Source organism: Centruroides vittatus, unplaced genomic scaffold (genome assembly GCF_030686945.1).
Source record: "Centruroides vittatus isolate TY-2023 unplaced genomic scaffold, ASM3068694v2 contig_18, whole genome shotgun sequence".
NCBI lineage: Eukaryota > Metazoa > Arthropoda > Arachnida > Scorpiones > Buthidae > Centruroides > Centruroides vittatus.
The window spans coordinates 5,504,238-5,522,151 of NW_027121101.1; the positions used below are offsets into that span (position 1 = coordinate 5,504,238).

Genomic DNA, 17,914 nt, shown 5'->3' on the forward strand with positions numbered 1-17,914 from the left:
GTTGATTATTTAACCTTCCCCAGTTTGAAAAAATAGTGACTTTCAGAATAGGCCTACTAAATTAAATTACATACCAACTGTATCTTCATGAAAGAAAGATCCTTTTAAATAAAAAGAAGTAATAAAGATTAATATAAATTCAATAAAAATTTAATTATTTCTAACAATAATTTAGATCTTTCTTAATTAATCTGATAATCGAGAGAGACTACTTAAAAAACCAAATAAAAATATATTTAAAGTAACAATTTTTGATAATTTAAAATTCATATATTATATTATTTAATTCTACATTTAAATTCACTTTTGAAAAGTAAATATTAACTGAATTAAAAGGCCAATTAACTAAAGCATTATTGTCTGGCATTTTGTTAATATAATATCTTAAAGATTGCCTAAACAGAAATTACTATGTTAATACGATCAAATATTTTACAGTTAAATATTTGAGATGTAATTACGATAAACGTTACGTGTATATTAGGAAATAAGAAGAAGAAAAATTGAATTTTTCTTTAATTAATGTAATTTTTAGCTTATAAAAACCAACATTTTACATCTGTAATTTTAAAATGGAGATTTATTTTTAAAGTGAATCTAAGATTACAATATATATTCATAATTTATATTTTATGGTTTAAATCTACCACCGATTATATAAGTTTACTATTAAAATTATTAACGAATAGAAGGGTTTAAGCTATAAATCTACAGATATAATACATTTTTGTGATAGGTTTAAGTCTACGAAGGGCCTATTTGGTGTGAGGAGTTTCAACATTAAAACAAATGAAATCGTTGCAGATTATTGATAAAGCCTGAACTCATATCGAGTTATTTAATAATGGTAAATTTTTATGTTTCAATATAGTTCGGTCTTAACTGTAATCTATTTCTTCTAACTTATGTCATAAAAAAATTTATCGTTACACAACTTGATTGTGACTAACGAGTAACACGAATTAGTCGAGTAAAAAGTAAAAGTTGCTTTACTTTCTAAAATATTTACATTTAACTATTGATACGGGAAGTCGGATAATATTTTTTCCTGTCTTACAAATAAAATTATTCTGTTGGAAAGTTTTTTTGGTTTCATTCTTATTACTTATTGATTATTATCCATGTGTAAACGAAACTGATTATTCATTCAAAGGAGTTATGAAACAAATGAGATTATCATGGTCGAATTCACCATCCCGTCCTGACTTCTACACCATGACAATAGCTTCTGTCTATTGTAAGGTTCCAGATTCGTATCTTAGGGATAGAATCGACCACGGAATCGGAACTAAGTCCGTGTTTCCTGTATTTCACATCCTGTGGACATATTGTTCATGATGCGGATGCTGGTGGGGGTCTACTTTAGGCTCAAAAAACTGGCTTATAGCTTTGGATTATTAAGATGAAACCAATATGCACAGTACTTCTAATTTAAAATTTAAATTGCAATTTGAAATTTATATGATCTGATCATTTCTCTAAAGTCCATGATAAATTAAAACTTTTAGGTCTATTCTAGCTACATTTTTATATTTGTATATCCTCTTCGAGTATTTATATCAATTCCTTTTAAATCAAAAAAATATTGATAAATTAATAATTATGTTAGTCTGTATTGTAAAATAAATGTATAATAATTAATTGACAAAATATAGAAGATTCAGATTTCACTAAAAATGTTTAATTTTAGATTAATTTAAGTTAATTTGAGTCTTATTAAGTGCTGTAATCTGTTTAAAGCGGCCTTCTTCTCTATCCACTCAGTAGATTGTGCACACCTCTTCGTCCCATCTACTTGTCTGGGACGATAGATTTACAAGACTTTCTACAGTTACGAAGTGATTTGTGCGCCCATCTATCAGACACGGAAATGTTTAATGTACAGGAAATGTCTATCATGTAATGGAATCTATCAGACAATGCGATGAGAGCACTCCTACTAGTAAACGAGATCATGCTCATATAAGTGGCGCACATTTATTAAAGGTAATAAAGTTGTTAAACATGTCGACATCCTAGATTTATCGAAACGTCTCTAATCAAGTATTTAGAAAAATCGATACGCTACATTTAAATGATTTAGTCCATGCTTGCTATAAATTAGTATGGGGAATTCCTTTATTAAAGTTCTTTCAACTGTGAAATTTCTCTTAAATTATTTATTATATGGTTGCAGATTTATAAACCGGGATAACATTTATAATATTTAGTTTTACTTAAACAGTTTGATTTTACTCCATTAATATGCTATTGGCATCTTAGTTTATTATCTATCAATTTGTCCACGCTATTTCTTATTCAACAAAAGATTTAGCTATAACAAAGTTGTATCGATGTAGACAATTAAGAAAGCTGGTCAATCAGATCTGACCATAGGCCCATGGACAAACTCGTTACTGATCAGCACGTGTCTGGAGTGGCAATGATCGGACGTTCCATATGATATTGACTAAAAGACGTTTATTCTATTAATCTACATAGTTATATATCTATATACACTATTAACTCTACACAGAAGAAAAACAACTAAAAACAAGACAAAGAGAGCAATGTTAACATTGTCACTTAAGTGCGACAATGCCATCAGGCAATCATTTGTCAAATGTCAGTGCTATTGATCACTATGAATACATTCACCACAAACTCCCGCACCTGATACTATCGACAGGGAATGGGGATCCCGTAGGCTAAGGCACACACTGGACAGTTCTGGTCTATATTGTCACCACCATCGATGTTGAGGTAACAGGGTAGGACTGTAGGTGGTCGGCAGGACACCCAAATTGAAGTTAGTCATACAGTTTGCGGCTACACAAGTCGACGCGTCATTAACACCGTCGGGAGATTTAATAGTGTTTCCTATACAAGGTTTTCCATCTTTAACTAAAACGGGGACCGCTACTCTTCGAGGAGAAGGAAGTGGATTTAAATCGACTCCTTTCTCCTGTCTTGCTCGTTTGGTTTTATAGCGATGATTTTGGAACCAGATCTTTACTTGCGTTGGCGTTAGACGGATAATACTAGCAAGGTGTTCTCTCTCCGGAGCCGATAAGTAACGCTGTTGACGGAAACGCCTTTCGAGCTCGTAAGTCTGAGCTTTCGAAAATAAAACTCGTCGTTTGCGTTTTTTCTGAGGTTGATCCGATGTGGTTGTTCTCATTGTTGTCGGCGATTCAACTGGCTTCTCTCCTGTATCTACATCTAGAGAGTGTTCGCTGTCTTCGTGATTTGATAGTTGAATGCCAGATGACATTGGTACTAAATCGTCGGATGTGAAGCTATCGTGGTCCGGAAGATGACAGTTAGGAGGGATTGGTGGTAGGGTCAGTTCTGGGGTCAGAAGAGATGATTCCGGATTATCCGTTGTTACTTGACCTAAACAAATAGGACAATAACGATATTGAGGAGAAATTACGTGAGTTTCATTTGGGTTACTTATGATTTTAGCGACAGGCCTACGTAATAACATACTTAAGCATCATGGTAAATAACATTAAAGCACTGAATATTAAAGATCCTGTTAATGGTAAATTTCTATTAAAATATTTAAAATACTCAATTGTCATATCTCTTACGTTTAATATAGATAAAAGTCGATTGCCCAACTCATACAGAATCTTGATTTTGCAGTCGATTCGTAATAAAAAATATATTATAAATTACATTACATTAAATAATAAGGCAGTTAAATCGAAAACTTACCAAACGAAGGATATACTGTTGGGGAAGCATCGGACGAATTCCACCTCATGTTAAAAGTCGGTTCGCAAGTAAGTGGATTGTAATAAATTGGCTGATAAGTAGATACATGTTCTTGTATAGTGCTTTCGAGGGTACTGCAATCAGAAGAAACGTCTGGTAAGTCTAAAATGGCTCTTACACTGAAACTCGCGCCCTTCATTACGCCTGTGATTCAAACCAATTCGAACCCAACATGACCCACTTTGGTGAAAGATCGCGGACGCATGCGGTTCGGTAGACGAATCAAGGAGAGGGTGGAGCCGCCCTCGTTTGATTGGACGAGACAACAGCTCGAAGGTGGAGTTGGGGAAATCTCTCCACTTAAAGTTGTATCTGAGATTTAGGTTTTGCAAACTGTAGGTCAAGTGGAATTGCGTTGAGTGGATCGTCTGCTTTGAAGTTTGACATTTCATCTGATGAAGTGGATGTGATGGGTTGAACTTTTACTAGATTTACTCATTGAGGCGTTTCCTGTAAATTGCTTCCATATTTAACACCTTATTTACGCCCACTTAAATTTTAGGCATTTTAAAAACATCGCTATTCGATAGGTACAGTACATCCGAATGCTTTTAATTAGGCAATTAATGGCTATGAATAAAAATTAACGTAAAATATATAAACCCTAGTCATATTTTCAGTTATTCTTGGTTAGAAATATTAAATGGAATCTAGAATAAAAATATAAACAGTGATTATTTAAGTTCCTTGCTTATCTGAGAAATTAAAAATGGATCTGCAATTCTTTTTTTAAAAATAAATCTATTAATTAAATGTATGTATTTCTTATGTTATTTATCATCATTGCTTTAAATTTTGTAAAGATGAATAGATGAAAAATATAGTTACATAATATAAAAAATAATACGTTTTTGAAACTTTGCTAATTTCAATTACTGTATTGTTTACAATGAAATACGGAGTTCTTTAACAAGGTTTTAAACAAATTGTCATTTAACTCGGGTTAGGTTAAGTTAGACGAATCAGAAGAAATCCTGAATTTAACATTAATGGAATATAAGCGTTAAAACATAAATAATATCTAATTAATTTTTAATTATCTTCTTAATATAATTTGAAGAAATAGAAATCGAGCGTATTAAATAGAATCTATAATCTTTTTTTCTTATAAATAAATAAAATGTCTTATTAATTTTAAATTTTTTATTAATCAGTGGTCTGGCTAGATTCGTTTTTATGAATGTATAAATTCCAAAATGTTCATTATTTCATCTTTAAAAATTTCAATAATAATAAAACTGTAAAGGTTAATAAACTATTTTTAAATGAAATTATTGAATTTTAATTAAAATTACTTTCCATTAAATTTTATACACTATTGTTTAAGTGATATAATCAATAACTTTAAATAATGAATTAACAAATATAACTAAATGCTCTAGATTATTTTCTAAGAAAATCACTTAGAATATTAATAAATTACAATATTATTAATTAAAATGCTTCAATTTTAATTAATTTCTTATAAAATGAAATTGGAATATCGTTTTTAGAAATTCCTAATTACCAATCATTGCCATAACTGATGTTCTGAACGAAGTAGCCGTCCATGTTTTCCTTTCTTTAGATATATGAAACGCCAAGAGATAACAGTATCTACGTTACTATCTACGGGACAGTTTAATTTTATGCGGGTAAAGCTTTTTTTTTTTTTTTTTTTTTTTTTACACGAACCGATAACCATCTGTTCTCCTTAGACCATTAATTAAACTGTTTCGAAGTTAAATTACCGAAGAATCGTTTTCATAATAAATGCATTTCTGTTAGAAACAAGGCAGAAATAATAGCGAATGCTTGTATAATCAATGACACCTGACCCCCTGTTTGGCTCGCGGGTAGAACAAAGTCTGCAGATATGATTGTCCGTTATTTCTCCGTCTAATCGAGTTAGTCTATCTTTAGTCTTTGTATACATAGTCAATCTGCTACTGCATAGATGCCAACGGAAATTCTCTGATCAAACTTAATATCGTCTTAGATAAAGTCTAACTAAAACATATCGAACGAAAATCGCTGCATTTAACTATTATCGGACGGTAATCTATCTTTGCGCCAAGATTGCACGAAAACGTTTATTACGTGTTAGCGTTTTTTTAATTTCCAGGATGATTTTAGGTTTTATCAATGTGTAACAAATGGGATCAGGTCTATGGAACCTTCTGTCATCAATTAGTCGGTAACAGGCTGACAAATTTCCTTTCGACCTGCCAATAATGGAGCGACGCAGACGGATATTGTCACCAAAGTCTGATGCTATAACACACCAAGTTGACCACAAACACAGACACTACATCCACACTAAAAGTCAGACGTTTCATTAAAACGCCTTTATGGCACCTCCCCACTGCCCTGATGAATGTCATAAATTACACAACACGGGGAACCCGAAATGCTACAAAATAAACAGCTAGTTGACGTCACTCGGGTCACAGCTTGCTTTTACGGCCATCTATTGGTTGTTGCTTGATTTCTCGTCTCCAATGAATGACAGGTACGGTTGGAATAATTAAATTTCTCTAAACCAATTGCTATTTAATGAACGAGAAATTGTCTAATGTCACTTTCCACTATAGTAATAATCGTTCGGAGAAACTGTTTAACGGAGTGGTTCTTCAACTAAATCTGATTTTAATAAGCTAAGAATTACAAAAGGTCAATGACATCGCCCACTTTACTTAATTACACAACAAACATAATAATATATATTATAGTAACGATATATTTTCAAAAATTTAAAGGTATTTAATTCTTTATCTCCTGCCGAGTTTAAATAAATCTGAACTATTATGAAAAATAAACATAGACGAAAATAATTTACATATATAAATGATCTAATTTATCTAATTCCAGTTTTATTATTTCGTATAATCTTTGTCTAGTTTCATAATTAGCATTTAAGTTATTTTGTTAATTAATTTCGAATTTTAAAGGTACTTTTCTGTTGATATGACTCAATGCACATATAAAACAATAATATATAATTTTATACAAAATAGTTTTGTGTCGTTTATGTAAGGAGTAACTATGTTAGAAGCCATTAAATGTGTACTAAAGATAATTAAAAGATTCTTTTTAACATTTAATTAGCAATATTCTAAAATTAATCTTATTATCACAAGTCTACGTCAATTAAAACATAAAGCGAATACCCCAATAAATTTTTATATAATAAAATAATTTTATGTTTAAAACATTTAACTAGTGATTTTATTTTTTTAAATCTAGTTTTATATCTTCTAACGACATTTTCATCTTATCTTTTAATGTGGATATAAGATAGAAATCTGAATTCAACTTAACATAAATATATCTTGAAAATTTGTTGTTTTAATGAACTATAAATAAAAAGGATTAACACATAAATATTCAAATGTATGTAATTAAACCTGCATATTATACTGTCCTAGATTATTAAATAAATTCATTTTTTAAACTCTTTCCTCCCTGTAGTCACTAAAAGGACCTTTTGATTATTGGTTCGGCCGGGCCAACAATGGGATAACTGGATGGTGAGGTAAGGGCCCGACATATCCGGGACAGATTCCCCGAAAAATTCCTGAGGTTTTTCGACCGCCCGAATCCTCCAGAAAGCTTAACTGTCTCGTCCACCGACCAAAAAGAAGAAGAAAAAAAAATTTAAAAATTTTTTTATATTGTATGTATTAATGAATTAAAACCTAAAAGTTAGCTATCAAATATACCAATACAAAGGTTAAAACGTAATGTATCTTTTAGAATTGTACAGAAAATTTTAAATAACAGATACTTCTTCTAATCTATGATTAGATCTAGGTTTGGTGTGTATAAAATAAATAAATATACTGTATGCTCATACAAACGAGTATAATGAATAAATGCTCTAAATTATTTTTTTATATTAATGCAATTATTTATTAATATTATAAACAACACAATATAACGAGTAAGTTCCATATCTTTATAAAATTACTAAAATAAATAATATAGTCCTCGGCTTAAAAAGCTCTAACCTCAATAAAAATAATATTGTACAATTGAATTAACTTTAAGCGTATTTATTTTAATTAAATACGCTTAAAGCTCTATCATATATTAAATAAAAATTTAATAAATATTGATGCACAAATAGTTTAAATCTGATAAATATTATATATAAATAAGTTTAATTTTAATGTCTTCATCCTACAAATAAAAATTTACGTTTAAATAAATAACAGTTTTCATTTTAAACACCAGAATATGATTTTTTTTTTAGTTTTTATTATGAAAATGCTATTATTAAAAAATATTTGTTACCGTGTGTATATAGGCCTATCCGTATTTCTAGTAGGAAGGGTTGAGTCCAATTATTTATTTCCTTTACTTTGATGTATTGAGTAACTAACTTCCTCTTAATGTCACGAATTTTAAACTGTATCCAGACTTGTCCCGAATATTCTTATTTTAAAATATCTATATTTTTAATCTTTATGTATTAAAATCGGTTTGCATTTTATACGGGATCTAAACAATATTAAATAATACTATATCAATTTAATACATGCCTAAAATATGTATAAAAAAATTGATTATCGTTGCTTTGATGTATCTTCATTGATGATATCAGAAAATCGATTTAATTAAAAAATTATTATTAATGCAGTATACTGTTTAAATAAATATTAAAATTATTTCTAATTAAATCATATTTATAATAGAGATGTATGCATAAAAATGGTTAGAAATTTATAATATTTTTTTCAAATTTGGCAATTTTTGTGGTTTAATATTGAACCGAACTATGGTAATTTTATCTTAAATCGCTAACTGGCACGAGAAAATTTTTTAAAACAATTCTGAAATTTGGAACAGTTTTATGGTCAGGACATCCGTTCGCATTCGACTAGGAACAGTAATATAACGGTAATCAACAAAAAAGTAAATATTAATTCGAACTAATTGGACTCGGTTATTTCGATCAAAACTTTGTAAAGTTGTGTAAAAGTAGCTGTGTTATGAATTGGAAGCGCAGGAAGTACTCCATCCAGACAACAATGAGTCAGTTGATGTGATGTTTGACCAGGTCATCCACGAGAGGGCGGTCGAAATTGTTTCTTTGGTTTCTTTTTCGCCTGCGGGTCAGTTGAATGCCTAACTTTCCTATTGATAACACCTCAACCATTGATAGACGGGTAAGTCTATATCAAGTATTAAGTATATCTGATTATTATTAAATTCTAACTTATAAAATTTTGTTAATTAAGAGATTAAAAATCAATTTTATTTTTAAACATATTGCAATTGAGTTTAGATGTTTCCCCCTCTGTTGTATAAACATATAAAATATTTTTGATAACAGTTTTAAACTTCTTAAATTTTCACCGAGGTTTTCAGATGGGAGAAAAAACCCTATAAATTTTATTATTTGTTATTATACAGTCGAATTAGAGCTTCCACATTCAATATCTTTTGTATAAAAATTCACAAATTAATTGCTTTTAATGATGCTATGTTTTATTAAATATACGGCAATATTTATATTGCCTTACAATACATTTTTATTGAAAATAGAACATACAATAATTAAAATCAATATATATATATATATATATATATATATATAATATATATATATATATATTATATATCTATATCTATATCTATATCTATATATGATATATGATATATATATATATATATATCATTTTTTAAATTCTAGTCTTGTTCTTTTGTGACAAATTCGATACAATTTATTAAATTGGGTAATAAATTAGGTTGACTAGAGATGTTATATCATAATAATGATCTACTCAGTTTAAAAGAAAAACCTTCAAAAGAGACCGAAAGGCATATTTTACATTACAAATGCGTTTAAGCCTAATTGAATCTGTGTGTTCTTTTATACGGAATGAGGATATATCGTCTTTTCGACAAGACTTATCCTCATATCTTTGAAGAAAGAAGAGGTATTTCTGTTACTCTTAATCTGAGCAATTTTGCCAAGTTAAGTAAATATAATCAGGTTAAGTAAACTGATAATCAATTTAAATAGAGATATTTTCGCGTACATAAATTAGAATGGCAAGCTAATTTGTCTTGAAATAAACTTAGACAATTACTATAGGTTAAGTTATATAAACATTTATTATATTGTTTCATAATAAATGTACTGTACTGTACTGTGTGTCTTACAGAATGTCCCGCATCAGTTTGTGGTCATTAATTTTCCGTTTGGTCTCTTTGTTCTCCTTAATATCGTCATTGAATATAGATCAGCGAAATCTATTTGGATTCGACATAGGTCTACCTTTAATGCCGCCTTGTAAGTCTACGTACAAAGAAAAATTATTTATACGTTTTAAACTTTACATATTAATTAACGCTCTTAATAAATACCACAATATAATAAATTATAGATTCTCGTAATCGAAATTCTCCAGTCTTAGCGGCGACATATTATTTTAACACTCCAAACGATTCCAATTTCGATGACAAACTTGAAAATAATTCAATATTGAGTATTGGTGAGACTTGTGTAGCGGCAGACGGTCAGAAAGGCAGCTGTTATGAGACTTCCGAATGCGTTAGAAGGAGAGGAACACCAATTGGTCAATGCAAGAATCAGAATCTGGTTTGTTGTATATGTAAGTGATCAATAAGTATATATATTATAGGCCAAAATATTTTAATTTTATCCTGACTCTTTTTCTATTTTACCTTAGTCCAGATCAGTTGTGGAGACGTTATACGCCAAAGTCCCGTTTATGTTAGAAATCCGGGATATCCACAATCGCATAATAAAGAGAAAATATGTAAAATTAGAGTTGAGAAAGTAAATTCAACGATATGTCAGTTCAAACTGGAATATATAGATTTCGATATTGCTCGTCCCGTCGATGGTAACTGTACTAACGATGTGTTAATAATAACAGGGCACGACGAAAATAATAGAATACCGCGCATTTGTGGGTTAAATAATGGACAGCACAGTGAGTTATGTAGCATTCTACACAAGTTTTCTTCTTATAGTTAGTTATTGATCTTTTGTAAATATATAGCATTAAAAATAATCAAATTAATTAAAAAATTTCATCTAGTTTACGTCGATGTAAGGGAATCCGGAGAACTTGGCATACATATTATGATGATAGGAAATAATCCTAGAAAATTTAACATATTAATCACACAAATATATTGTTACGGAGATGATTTAGGTTTGTATTTTGACTCGATTTACTTCTTATTTTAATCTCCGAATAAGTTTTTTTTTATTTATTTATTTTGTTACTGTTTTGTTCTCGAAGCTCCTTCGCATTGTCTACAGTATTATACCGGAAGTCAAGGAGAAATTAAAAGTTTTAACTACGAAGAGCATGCTGCACCAATACGGATGCAAGGTTATCCTAATAACTTGGATTATGCCATATGTTTGAAAAAAATGCCCGGTTATTGTTCGGTCACTTATCAATTGTCGACGGGGAGAAACGGTGGTCATTATCCGTTTGCGGTGGGAACCGCGGCTTCCTCCGCTCTTTCTTCATCTCCTGTGACTGCTGAATGCAAAGACGATTATTTAGTCATAAGGGACACCAGATTGTGTAGTGCAGCAATGGCTCCTTCGCCTACTAGAACCTTAAGAAATGTAAATGCGTCTTCACCCATACTGCTCACAGGTAAGCTGAACAGGTGATTGATTTAGTTAACTTCCATTGAATCGGTATGAAATAGTTCCGAAACTTAGGATTTTATTGATGTATTCGATGAATTTAGTAATGGTATAAATTAAATAGGCATATAATAGAATCAATACTACATTTTAAATTACATACGTATCTATTATTTTCTTAAGAATACGTTTTACTGATTTATTGTCAATTTAGCTTCTAGCATTATAGAAAACTTAAATAAATTAAACAAAAATTAATCTAAAAATACCCCTAATTTAAATATTTAAAAAAGTTTTAATCCAATTTCAGATTAAGATGTTAAAATAATTTTTTCTCTTCTTCACATATAAACTTTTTAACTTGGTTTATTTATTTTCAAAATCGTCAACAAATAGCTGCAGATATCAGATTTTGGCCTGGACTAATAATGATTCTCGAAGTGGGCGCAACCACCCCCTGAGGGCATTAGGAGATTCAAGGAGGACACTGGGAGGCAAGGAAGCAGTAGGGGCGCTGGAAGACAAAGGGAAAACATTCATTTTTAAATAAAAAATATTACTATTGAACTTCAAACAGATACACTGTAAAATCAATTTTTGAGACATCTGACTAGGCGTAGGATGCACAGAAATAGCGCTTCTCTTTTTAAATGTGATAAGGAAATACGCAAGTCGCAGTCGTATGAATCGAGCATGCTAAACAGGACAAAATACGCCCAATGTTTGCGTGACGTGACAAGTGCTCGCACGTTCTATTAAGTCTTGTTTAGCATATAGGACTATATATAAAGCTTTCATGAGACTAGCTAGCCCTTCATGGTTTTGTATGCACAGACCTTCTTGCACTTTGATGTGCATGTACTGTACTGTACTTATACTATTTCTACTACACATTTTTGTGGTGCTCACCCAGTGTCAGTATCCACAATATCTAGTTTTATTAAGTATTGTTATTTATTATTGTCGATATAACAATTTATTATTGCTTTATCTACATTCAGACATTTCAGAAGCATATTTTTTCTCCCTCAATTTTGTAGAATTTTGACACTAACTATTGGAGAAATTGGAGCTCATTACGAAGATATTAGCTCATATAATTATCACATATTTAAGCTCAGGGATAGCATGATCTTACAAATAATACGGTATATAGGAGAAAATGGAGTAAGATGGTGTTATTACGCTTTATTCGTTTAAACGTTATCCTTCCACTTCGACACGTTTAACTATTACGATTAATTTTCAATTTATCATTTTTAACTGATTTTATGGTGACGGCAATGAAATATGTGGACTAAAAGAAGGCGGTAGTCCGAAAATGTTTGGAAAACATTGGCCTAGACGCAGCTAAAATCTGAGAAATTTTTGTGGTCATTTATATTACTCAATGCAATCTCTACTAGTTAAGATTATTTAGACGGATAATGTGATGACACAACGAACATAGGCCTAAGTTTAAGTTAAACACTACCGATTTATTTGGAAATTTTTTAAAAAAACTATATATTTTTATCATTATTAGTAATTATGTGAAAATGCTTAGTCGTTTAGCCGTAGTTCTTTATAATTCTAGCGTCGTTCCTGTGAGTTTTCTTTTGAATAAGTATTAATGCGAAAAATTCTATATATATAGGCTAACTAAAATATATTTATCACATTCATTAGAAAAGTTAGCTTAAATCTGAGAGAAATACATTTTAGAATCTATAGAATTATTGAAATATAAATAGAGTCTACTTGAAATATTTTAAGAAGAATTTTAAGAAAAACTTATGCTTGAAAATGTCAAATATATTGTTTAGCTTTTAATGCATCTAACTACCACTAGACTAATGAGTTAGCAGCCGAATCTTATACTTGGATAGAAGGCGATTTTTAATTAAAACGGTGTTAGGAGTTAGACTACTGACATGAATTTTGATTTTATATTGCACTAAATGTGAATTAGAAATTAAAAACGAATTCTCCATTAAGCAGAATGTGCTCTTAATCAATACAATAACCTTGGAAGAAGTAGAATCCGAGGAACAAAATTTAGTCACAGTTTCACTGAACATCAATACTCCTCTGTAAAATTAAGAAGATAAGAGGATTAAAAGATTTTAATAAAGATTAGATGGAGTGACGGTTGTCTGAACGCAGATTGGCTGGAGAAGTAAAAGTAGACGGCGATACATCTATCTTTACATAAAACCGTCGGCGGTAAGGCAAGAGTATCTCCAACTAATCTTTAAAAGCCTTTTGGGCCTTTTATTCTATGTTAGCAGATAAAAAAAAGGCAAACGTCAGTAATGCTCATGTCTTTAATTTTATGCTCATATTAAAATTACATTTTAATATATTCAAATAATAATAATTATAGCAGAAAACTTTTTACTAAATTTTGCTTCTTTTCTTATCTCTCTTAAAATGATTATATTTATTAATGATTTAGTTTACATTTTTTATATCACAATAACTTATTTTTAATTTTTATCCTCTTTTAACTTTATATTAAATTAATATTATGAAAATAGTTAATTATATTTTTCTCAATGATTTTCAAATAAAGCATTTATTCTCAATCTCAAATAATAATAAATATTATATAAATGTTTACGTACCGTACAAAAATAGAGTAGTAAACACGATCTTTATATTGATTTAAATAAAATAACAAATTAATATATAAATAAAAGATATAAATTAGTACACAAGTATAAAAATTATCATTTGTTATAAAAACAACTGTTTTAAGTATATCATATTAGAAAAACAAATGGTAAAAACTAAGTGTTCGTTCAAGTTTCATTGGATTATTATGTCACAATTTTAAACAGTTTTTCTGCATAAATTCCAAGTAAGTTATTTTGCAATTAGTCTGTATGTTGATCATATTACATTTGCTTACAATGACTTGAATTATTAATAAATTATCGTCAAGATTCATTTTAAAATAATATAATTATAATTTATTTGTATAATTTATATCAAAAGTAGCAATTCATAAAGCTTTTAAATATCTGAAGCAATATCTTATCGGTCTCGTATACAGTTTAAAGTACCACTAAAAACATAATTCCAAAGTATATAGTATACTGTATTAATATTTATTCTGCTCGAATAGTGACTTCATACGACAAAATTAAAATATTCTTAATATAAAAATAAGAAATTGCTGAATATCGTTATCTGTATTCTAATTCTTTTCACAAGAAGTGATAAAATAAACGAGATATTAGGACAAATGTAGATTTTTACTATGAATTTGTTTTAAGGTTAATAAATACACGAATCGTCTTTAAAAAGATATACCGTATTTTACGGACTATAAGACGCACTTTAATTTTTAAGCAATTTTTTTTTTTTTTAAATACCTATAAGACGCTACGGACTATAAGACGCACCTGAATTTTGGAGGCAATTTTTCGAAGAAAAAAGTGCGTCTTATAGTCCGTAAAATACGGTATTAAAACTTATGTAATAAAAAATATTCCAAATGTTTTATATTATACATATATTTATTGGAACTTAAGTATAAATTTGTACATTTAGGCCTGTGTTAAAAAATTTTCCCAACAGTGTGGGAACAAACACGTAAAAACAAATATATGCGCTTATTAAACACAGATTAAACATGTAGTCTATTATCTATATATATTCTCTTCTTTTATTTAATCTATAGTTATACTTTTAAAAGTGTTTATTATATTTATTAAAAAATATCCAAATAACAATGAAAAATGTTGTAACCTATATAAACTGCTAAAATTAATAAAAATAAAAAAAAATAATAATAAAAGAAACTTGGCGCTACTCTACGGTGATGATGGTATATTAATTAAATTATTCATGTAATAATTTATATAAAAATAATTTGTTATTTAACTAAAGGTATAAACTATAAAATAAAATAGGATAAGCACGCATCCAGCTAAAGTTGGTAGAGCGAAATGAACGTTCATTCGCTATCGCTTCTGACATATTTCGTTTATAATTTAATGATTATCTAAAATATATCTTTATGTAATACTTTATGATTATTATTAAACAATACTATTTTTATTCAGCTTTTTTAATTATAAGTGATATAACAAATATAATATTCTAATAGAGGTTTGCTTCAATTTTGTAAATTTTATATTGTAAAATCTGTATTGTATTGCATTGGTGTCTTCAAATCAAAGAGGATATTCAAAAATCATTTTTATCAGACCGGAAATCATCGTTGCTTTTAAACTAACGTTATTGAAAAAGTATTCAATATGTTTGTAAAAGCCGCGATTTAGAAATATTGAAAATACTATTGATTAAGAAACACTTATACCACTTGATAATTCTCTAGTTTTGTTGAATTTTATTCGTATATATCTTCTCATATGTAATAAATATTAGAATTAGATATCAACAACATGTTCCTGGTCCATTAAAAAAGTAAGAAAAAGTCATTTCTTTAAAACCGTTAAGCCTATGTTATTCCATTCTTTCTTATATTAATAAATAATCTAGAATTAAGTAAACTGACTTTAAACACGCCAATACAAAATTATTGAAGAAAGTAATAAATTTTCTATTCGAATTTCTATAAAGGTTACTACACTTGAATGTCATTTGCTGCCATCTAGCGATGTTATTTTCGTTATTTTTAACGTAATAGTTTCTAGTATTTACGCTATATTTTAAAAATATCTATTATTTCAATAAATAAAGATTTAATATTTTTCTTGTATTAAAATTTTATTAAACGTGTATACATATGTGTTTGTTTTAGATACTACTTCGGGACCGTTTATCGTTCGTTTTGTATCAAATGGAGCTCGCAACGCACGAGGATTCAGTTTGAAATATCAACAGCATCCATGTAATAATCAGAATAACTAATAATATTATCTTTCCTTATATATTCGAGTGTTTAATTAGATGTTTTGAGTGTTTGGTACAAGTATTCTGTATGATCATTATTGTTTATTGTCATAATGTAATCTGTCAGCCTACTTACTCTCTGGGTGATCCGGGATCGAAAACCCCAGGAATTTCTGTGGACTACCGCTGGGGTGTACTATAGATTACTCCCTATGGAATTTCAGGACTTTGATTATATATTTGAACTCAGGGGACCGAGACGAGTTCAACAGTACCCTATTTTTGGACCGGAGCCGAAAAATAAAAAAAGTTATCACACTTTTTAAGTTACCACACTTTTTTAATGCTCTCATGCAGACAGCACCGTAGTTGCTAGTATTGCCATCTTGCGGTAAAGTCTGCAAACCGTGACGTCGGACTACGGTCATCTCCCGGAGCGTTAAACACGCGATACGAGAGCGGAGAGAGCGACGCGACTTCCGATCATCGCGCGATCGCCATTTCAGTTAATGTTACTTATGGCGGCGAACATGGCGGCCCGACTGACCTCTCGTATGGGCGCCACCACACGCCGCCATGTGCTAAACTAGTGATCGATTCACGGTAGTTCTTGAACAAAGTAAAAAAAGGGGGAAACGTCTACTAAAGACAATTTTAACGGCAAGCGACGCGACTCCCTATCATCGCGCGATCGCCGGAAAAAAGTATGATAACTTTTTTATTTTTCGTCTCCGGTCCAAAAGTAGGGTACCGTTGAACTCGTCTCGGTCCCCTGAGTTCAAATATATAATCGAAGTCCTGAAATTCCATAGGAAGTAATCTATAGTATACCCCTACCGCTGTCCGGCTGTTCCGTTGTGGGCTTGAAAAAAAAACCGTCTTAGTGTCTACTGGGCGGAAAGAAACAAAAAAAAAAGTTATCCGTAATTAAATGTGTTCATAATTGAAATACTGTATATTATTTGCGTATTTAATAACATTATTGTAACTTGTATGCAAATAATAAAACGATTACTTATTGTAAGATATTAATTTTTATTAAAATGAAAACATTAAATAAAATACAGGTACTCCTCACTTTACGACCTATCTGCTTAACGACCACTCGCACTTACGACCAATCGAATTTCGACCTGCCATTCGGGGAATCCCCTTTCTCAGCTTTAGTGTCGGTCGGTGGCGTATGGTGACATGCGCTCTAAGCGTACTATAATAGTCTTATAGTACTATAATAGGCTAATAGCGTACTATAATAGTCTTTTTATGAATAAATTTGAAGTTTGTTGCATAATTTATATAATTTTACAACGATCCTATATTTCCGGTGCAAGCTCCTCGCTCATCGACCAATTCGCTTAACGACGTAGTCGTCGGAACGGAACTCGGTCTTAAAGTGAGGAGTACATGTATATAAATGAATTTAGTAGAAATAAAATTTAAATCAAAAAAAATTATAATATTGCTTAAAATCTGCAATTTATATATTATTAATATCTTCCAATTAATTATATAAACTAATTATATATTATAATAATCCTAATGTAAACGAAAGAATTTACGTAAATGTAAATATACACGTAAAATGGCAGCACTATCGATTCGATAGTTCCACAACAAAGAACTCTTAAAATAATAATTTAAAATTAAGATTAAAATAATTTACGATAATTGTAATATACTAAT

General features: G+C 29.8%; 2 protein-coding genes across 3 annotated transcripts; one reads left to right on the forward strand and one right to left on the reverse strand.

Annotated features, from left to right (window-relative positions):
• Nucleotides 1-2,440: 2,440 nt before the first annotated feature.
• On the reverse strand, nucleotides 2,441-5,360 carry LOC136969722 (homeobox protein Nkx-2.2a-like). 2 transcript variants are annotated; one of them, XM_067264003.1, is made up of 3 exons: nucleotides 5,270-5,360; nucleotides 3,703-3,836; nucleotides 2,441-3,375 (listed from the first exon to the last, which is right to left on the reverse strand). In XM_067264003.1, the coding sequence occupies exons 1-3, from the start codon at nucleotides 5,311-5,313 to the stop codon at nucleotides 2,723-2,725; spliced, it is 831 nt and encodes a 276-aa protein (XP_067120104.1). In that variant the 5' UTR covers nucleotides 5,314-5,360; the 3' UTR covers nucleotides 2,441-2,722. The 2 variants fall into 2 exon arrangements, with proteins under 2 accessions (XP_067120104.1, XP_067120103.1); XM_067264002.1 differs by lacking the exon at nucleotides 5,270-5,360 and having other exon boundaries at nucleotides 3,703-4,376.
• A 4,268-nt stretch (nucleotides 5,361-9,628) lies between these two features.
• On the forward strand, nucleotides 9,629-16,249 carry LOC136969666 (uncharacterized). The gene is made up of 6 exons (XM_067263950.1): nucleotides 9,629-9,728; nucleotides 10,137-10,364; nucleotides 10,443-10,709; nucleotides 10,818-10,934; nucleotides 11,025-11,393; nucleotides 16,140-16,249. Exons 1-6 carry the CDS (start codon nucleotides 9,629-9,631, stop codon nucleotides 16,247-16,249), a joined length of 1,191 nt encoding a protein of 396 aa, XP_067120051.1.
• Nucleotides 16,250-17,914: the final 1,665 nt, after the last annotated feature.

Bases quoted from the DNA above. Each gene is read 5' to 3' on its own strand.
- LOC136969722 (XM_067264002.1), bottom strand. From the start codon at position 3,901: ATGAAGGGCGCGAGTTTCAGTGTAAGAGCCATTTTAGACTTACCAGAC. The intron at 3,376-3,702 runs GTAAGTTTTCGA...CTATTTGTTTAG, and splicing joins AACAGTATATCCTTCGTTTG to GTCAAGTAACAACGGATAAT.
- LOC136969666 (XM_067263950.1), top strand. From the start codon at position 9,629: ATGAGGATATATCGTCTTTTCGACAAGACTTATCCTCATATCTTTGAA. The intron at 10,935-11,024 runs GTTTGTATTTTG...TTGTTCTCGAAG, and splicing joins TTGTTACGGAGATGATTTAG to CTCCTTCGCATTGTCTACAG. The intron at 11,394-16,139 runs GTAAGCTGAACA...TGTTTGTTTTAG, and splicing joins TTCACCCATACTGCTCACAG to ATACTACTTCGGGACCGTTT.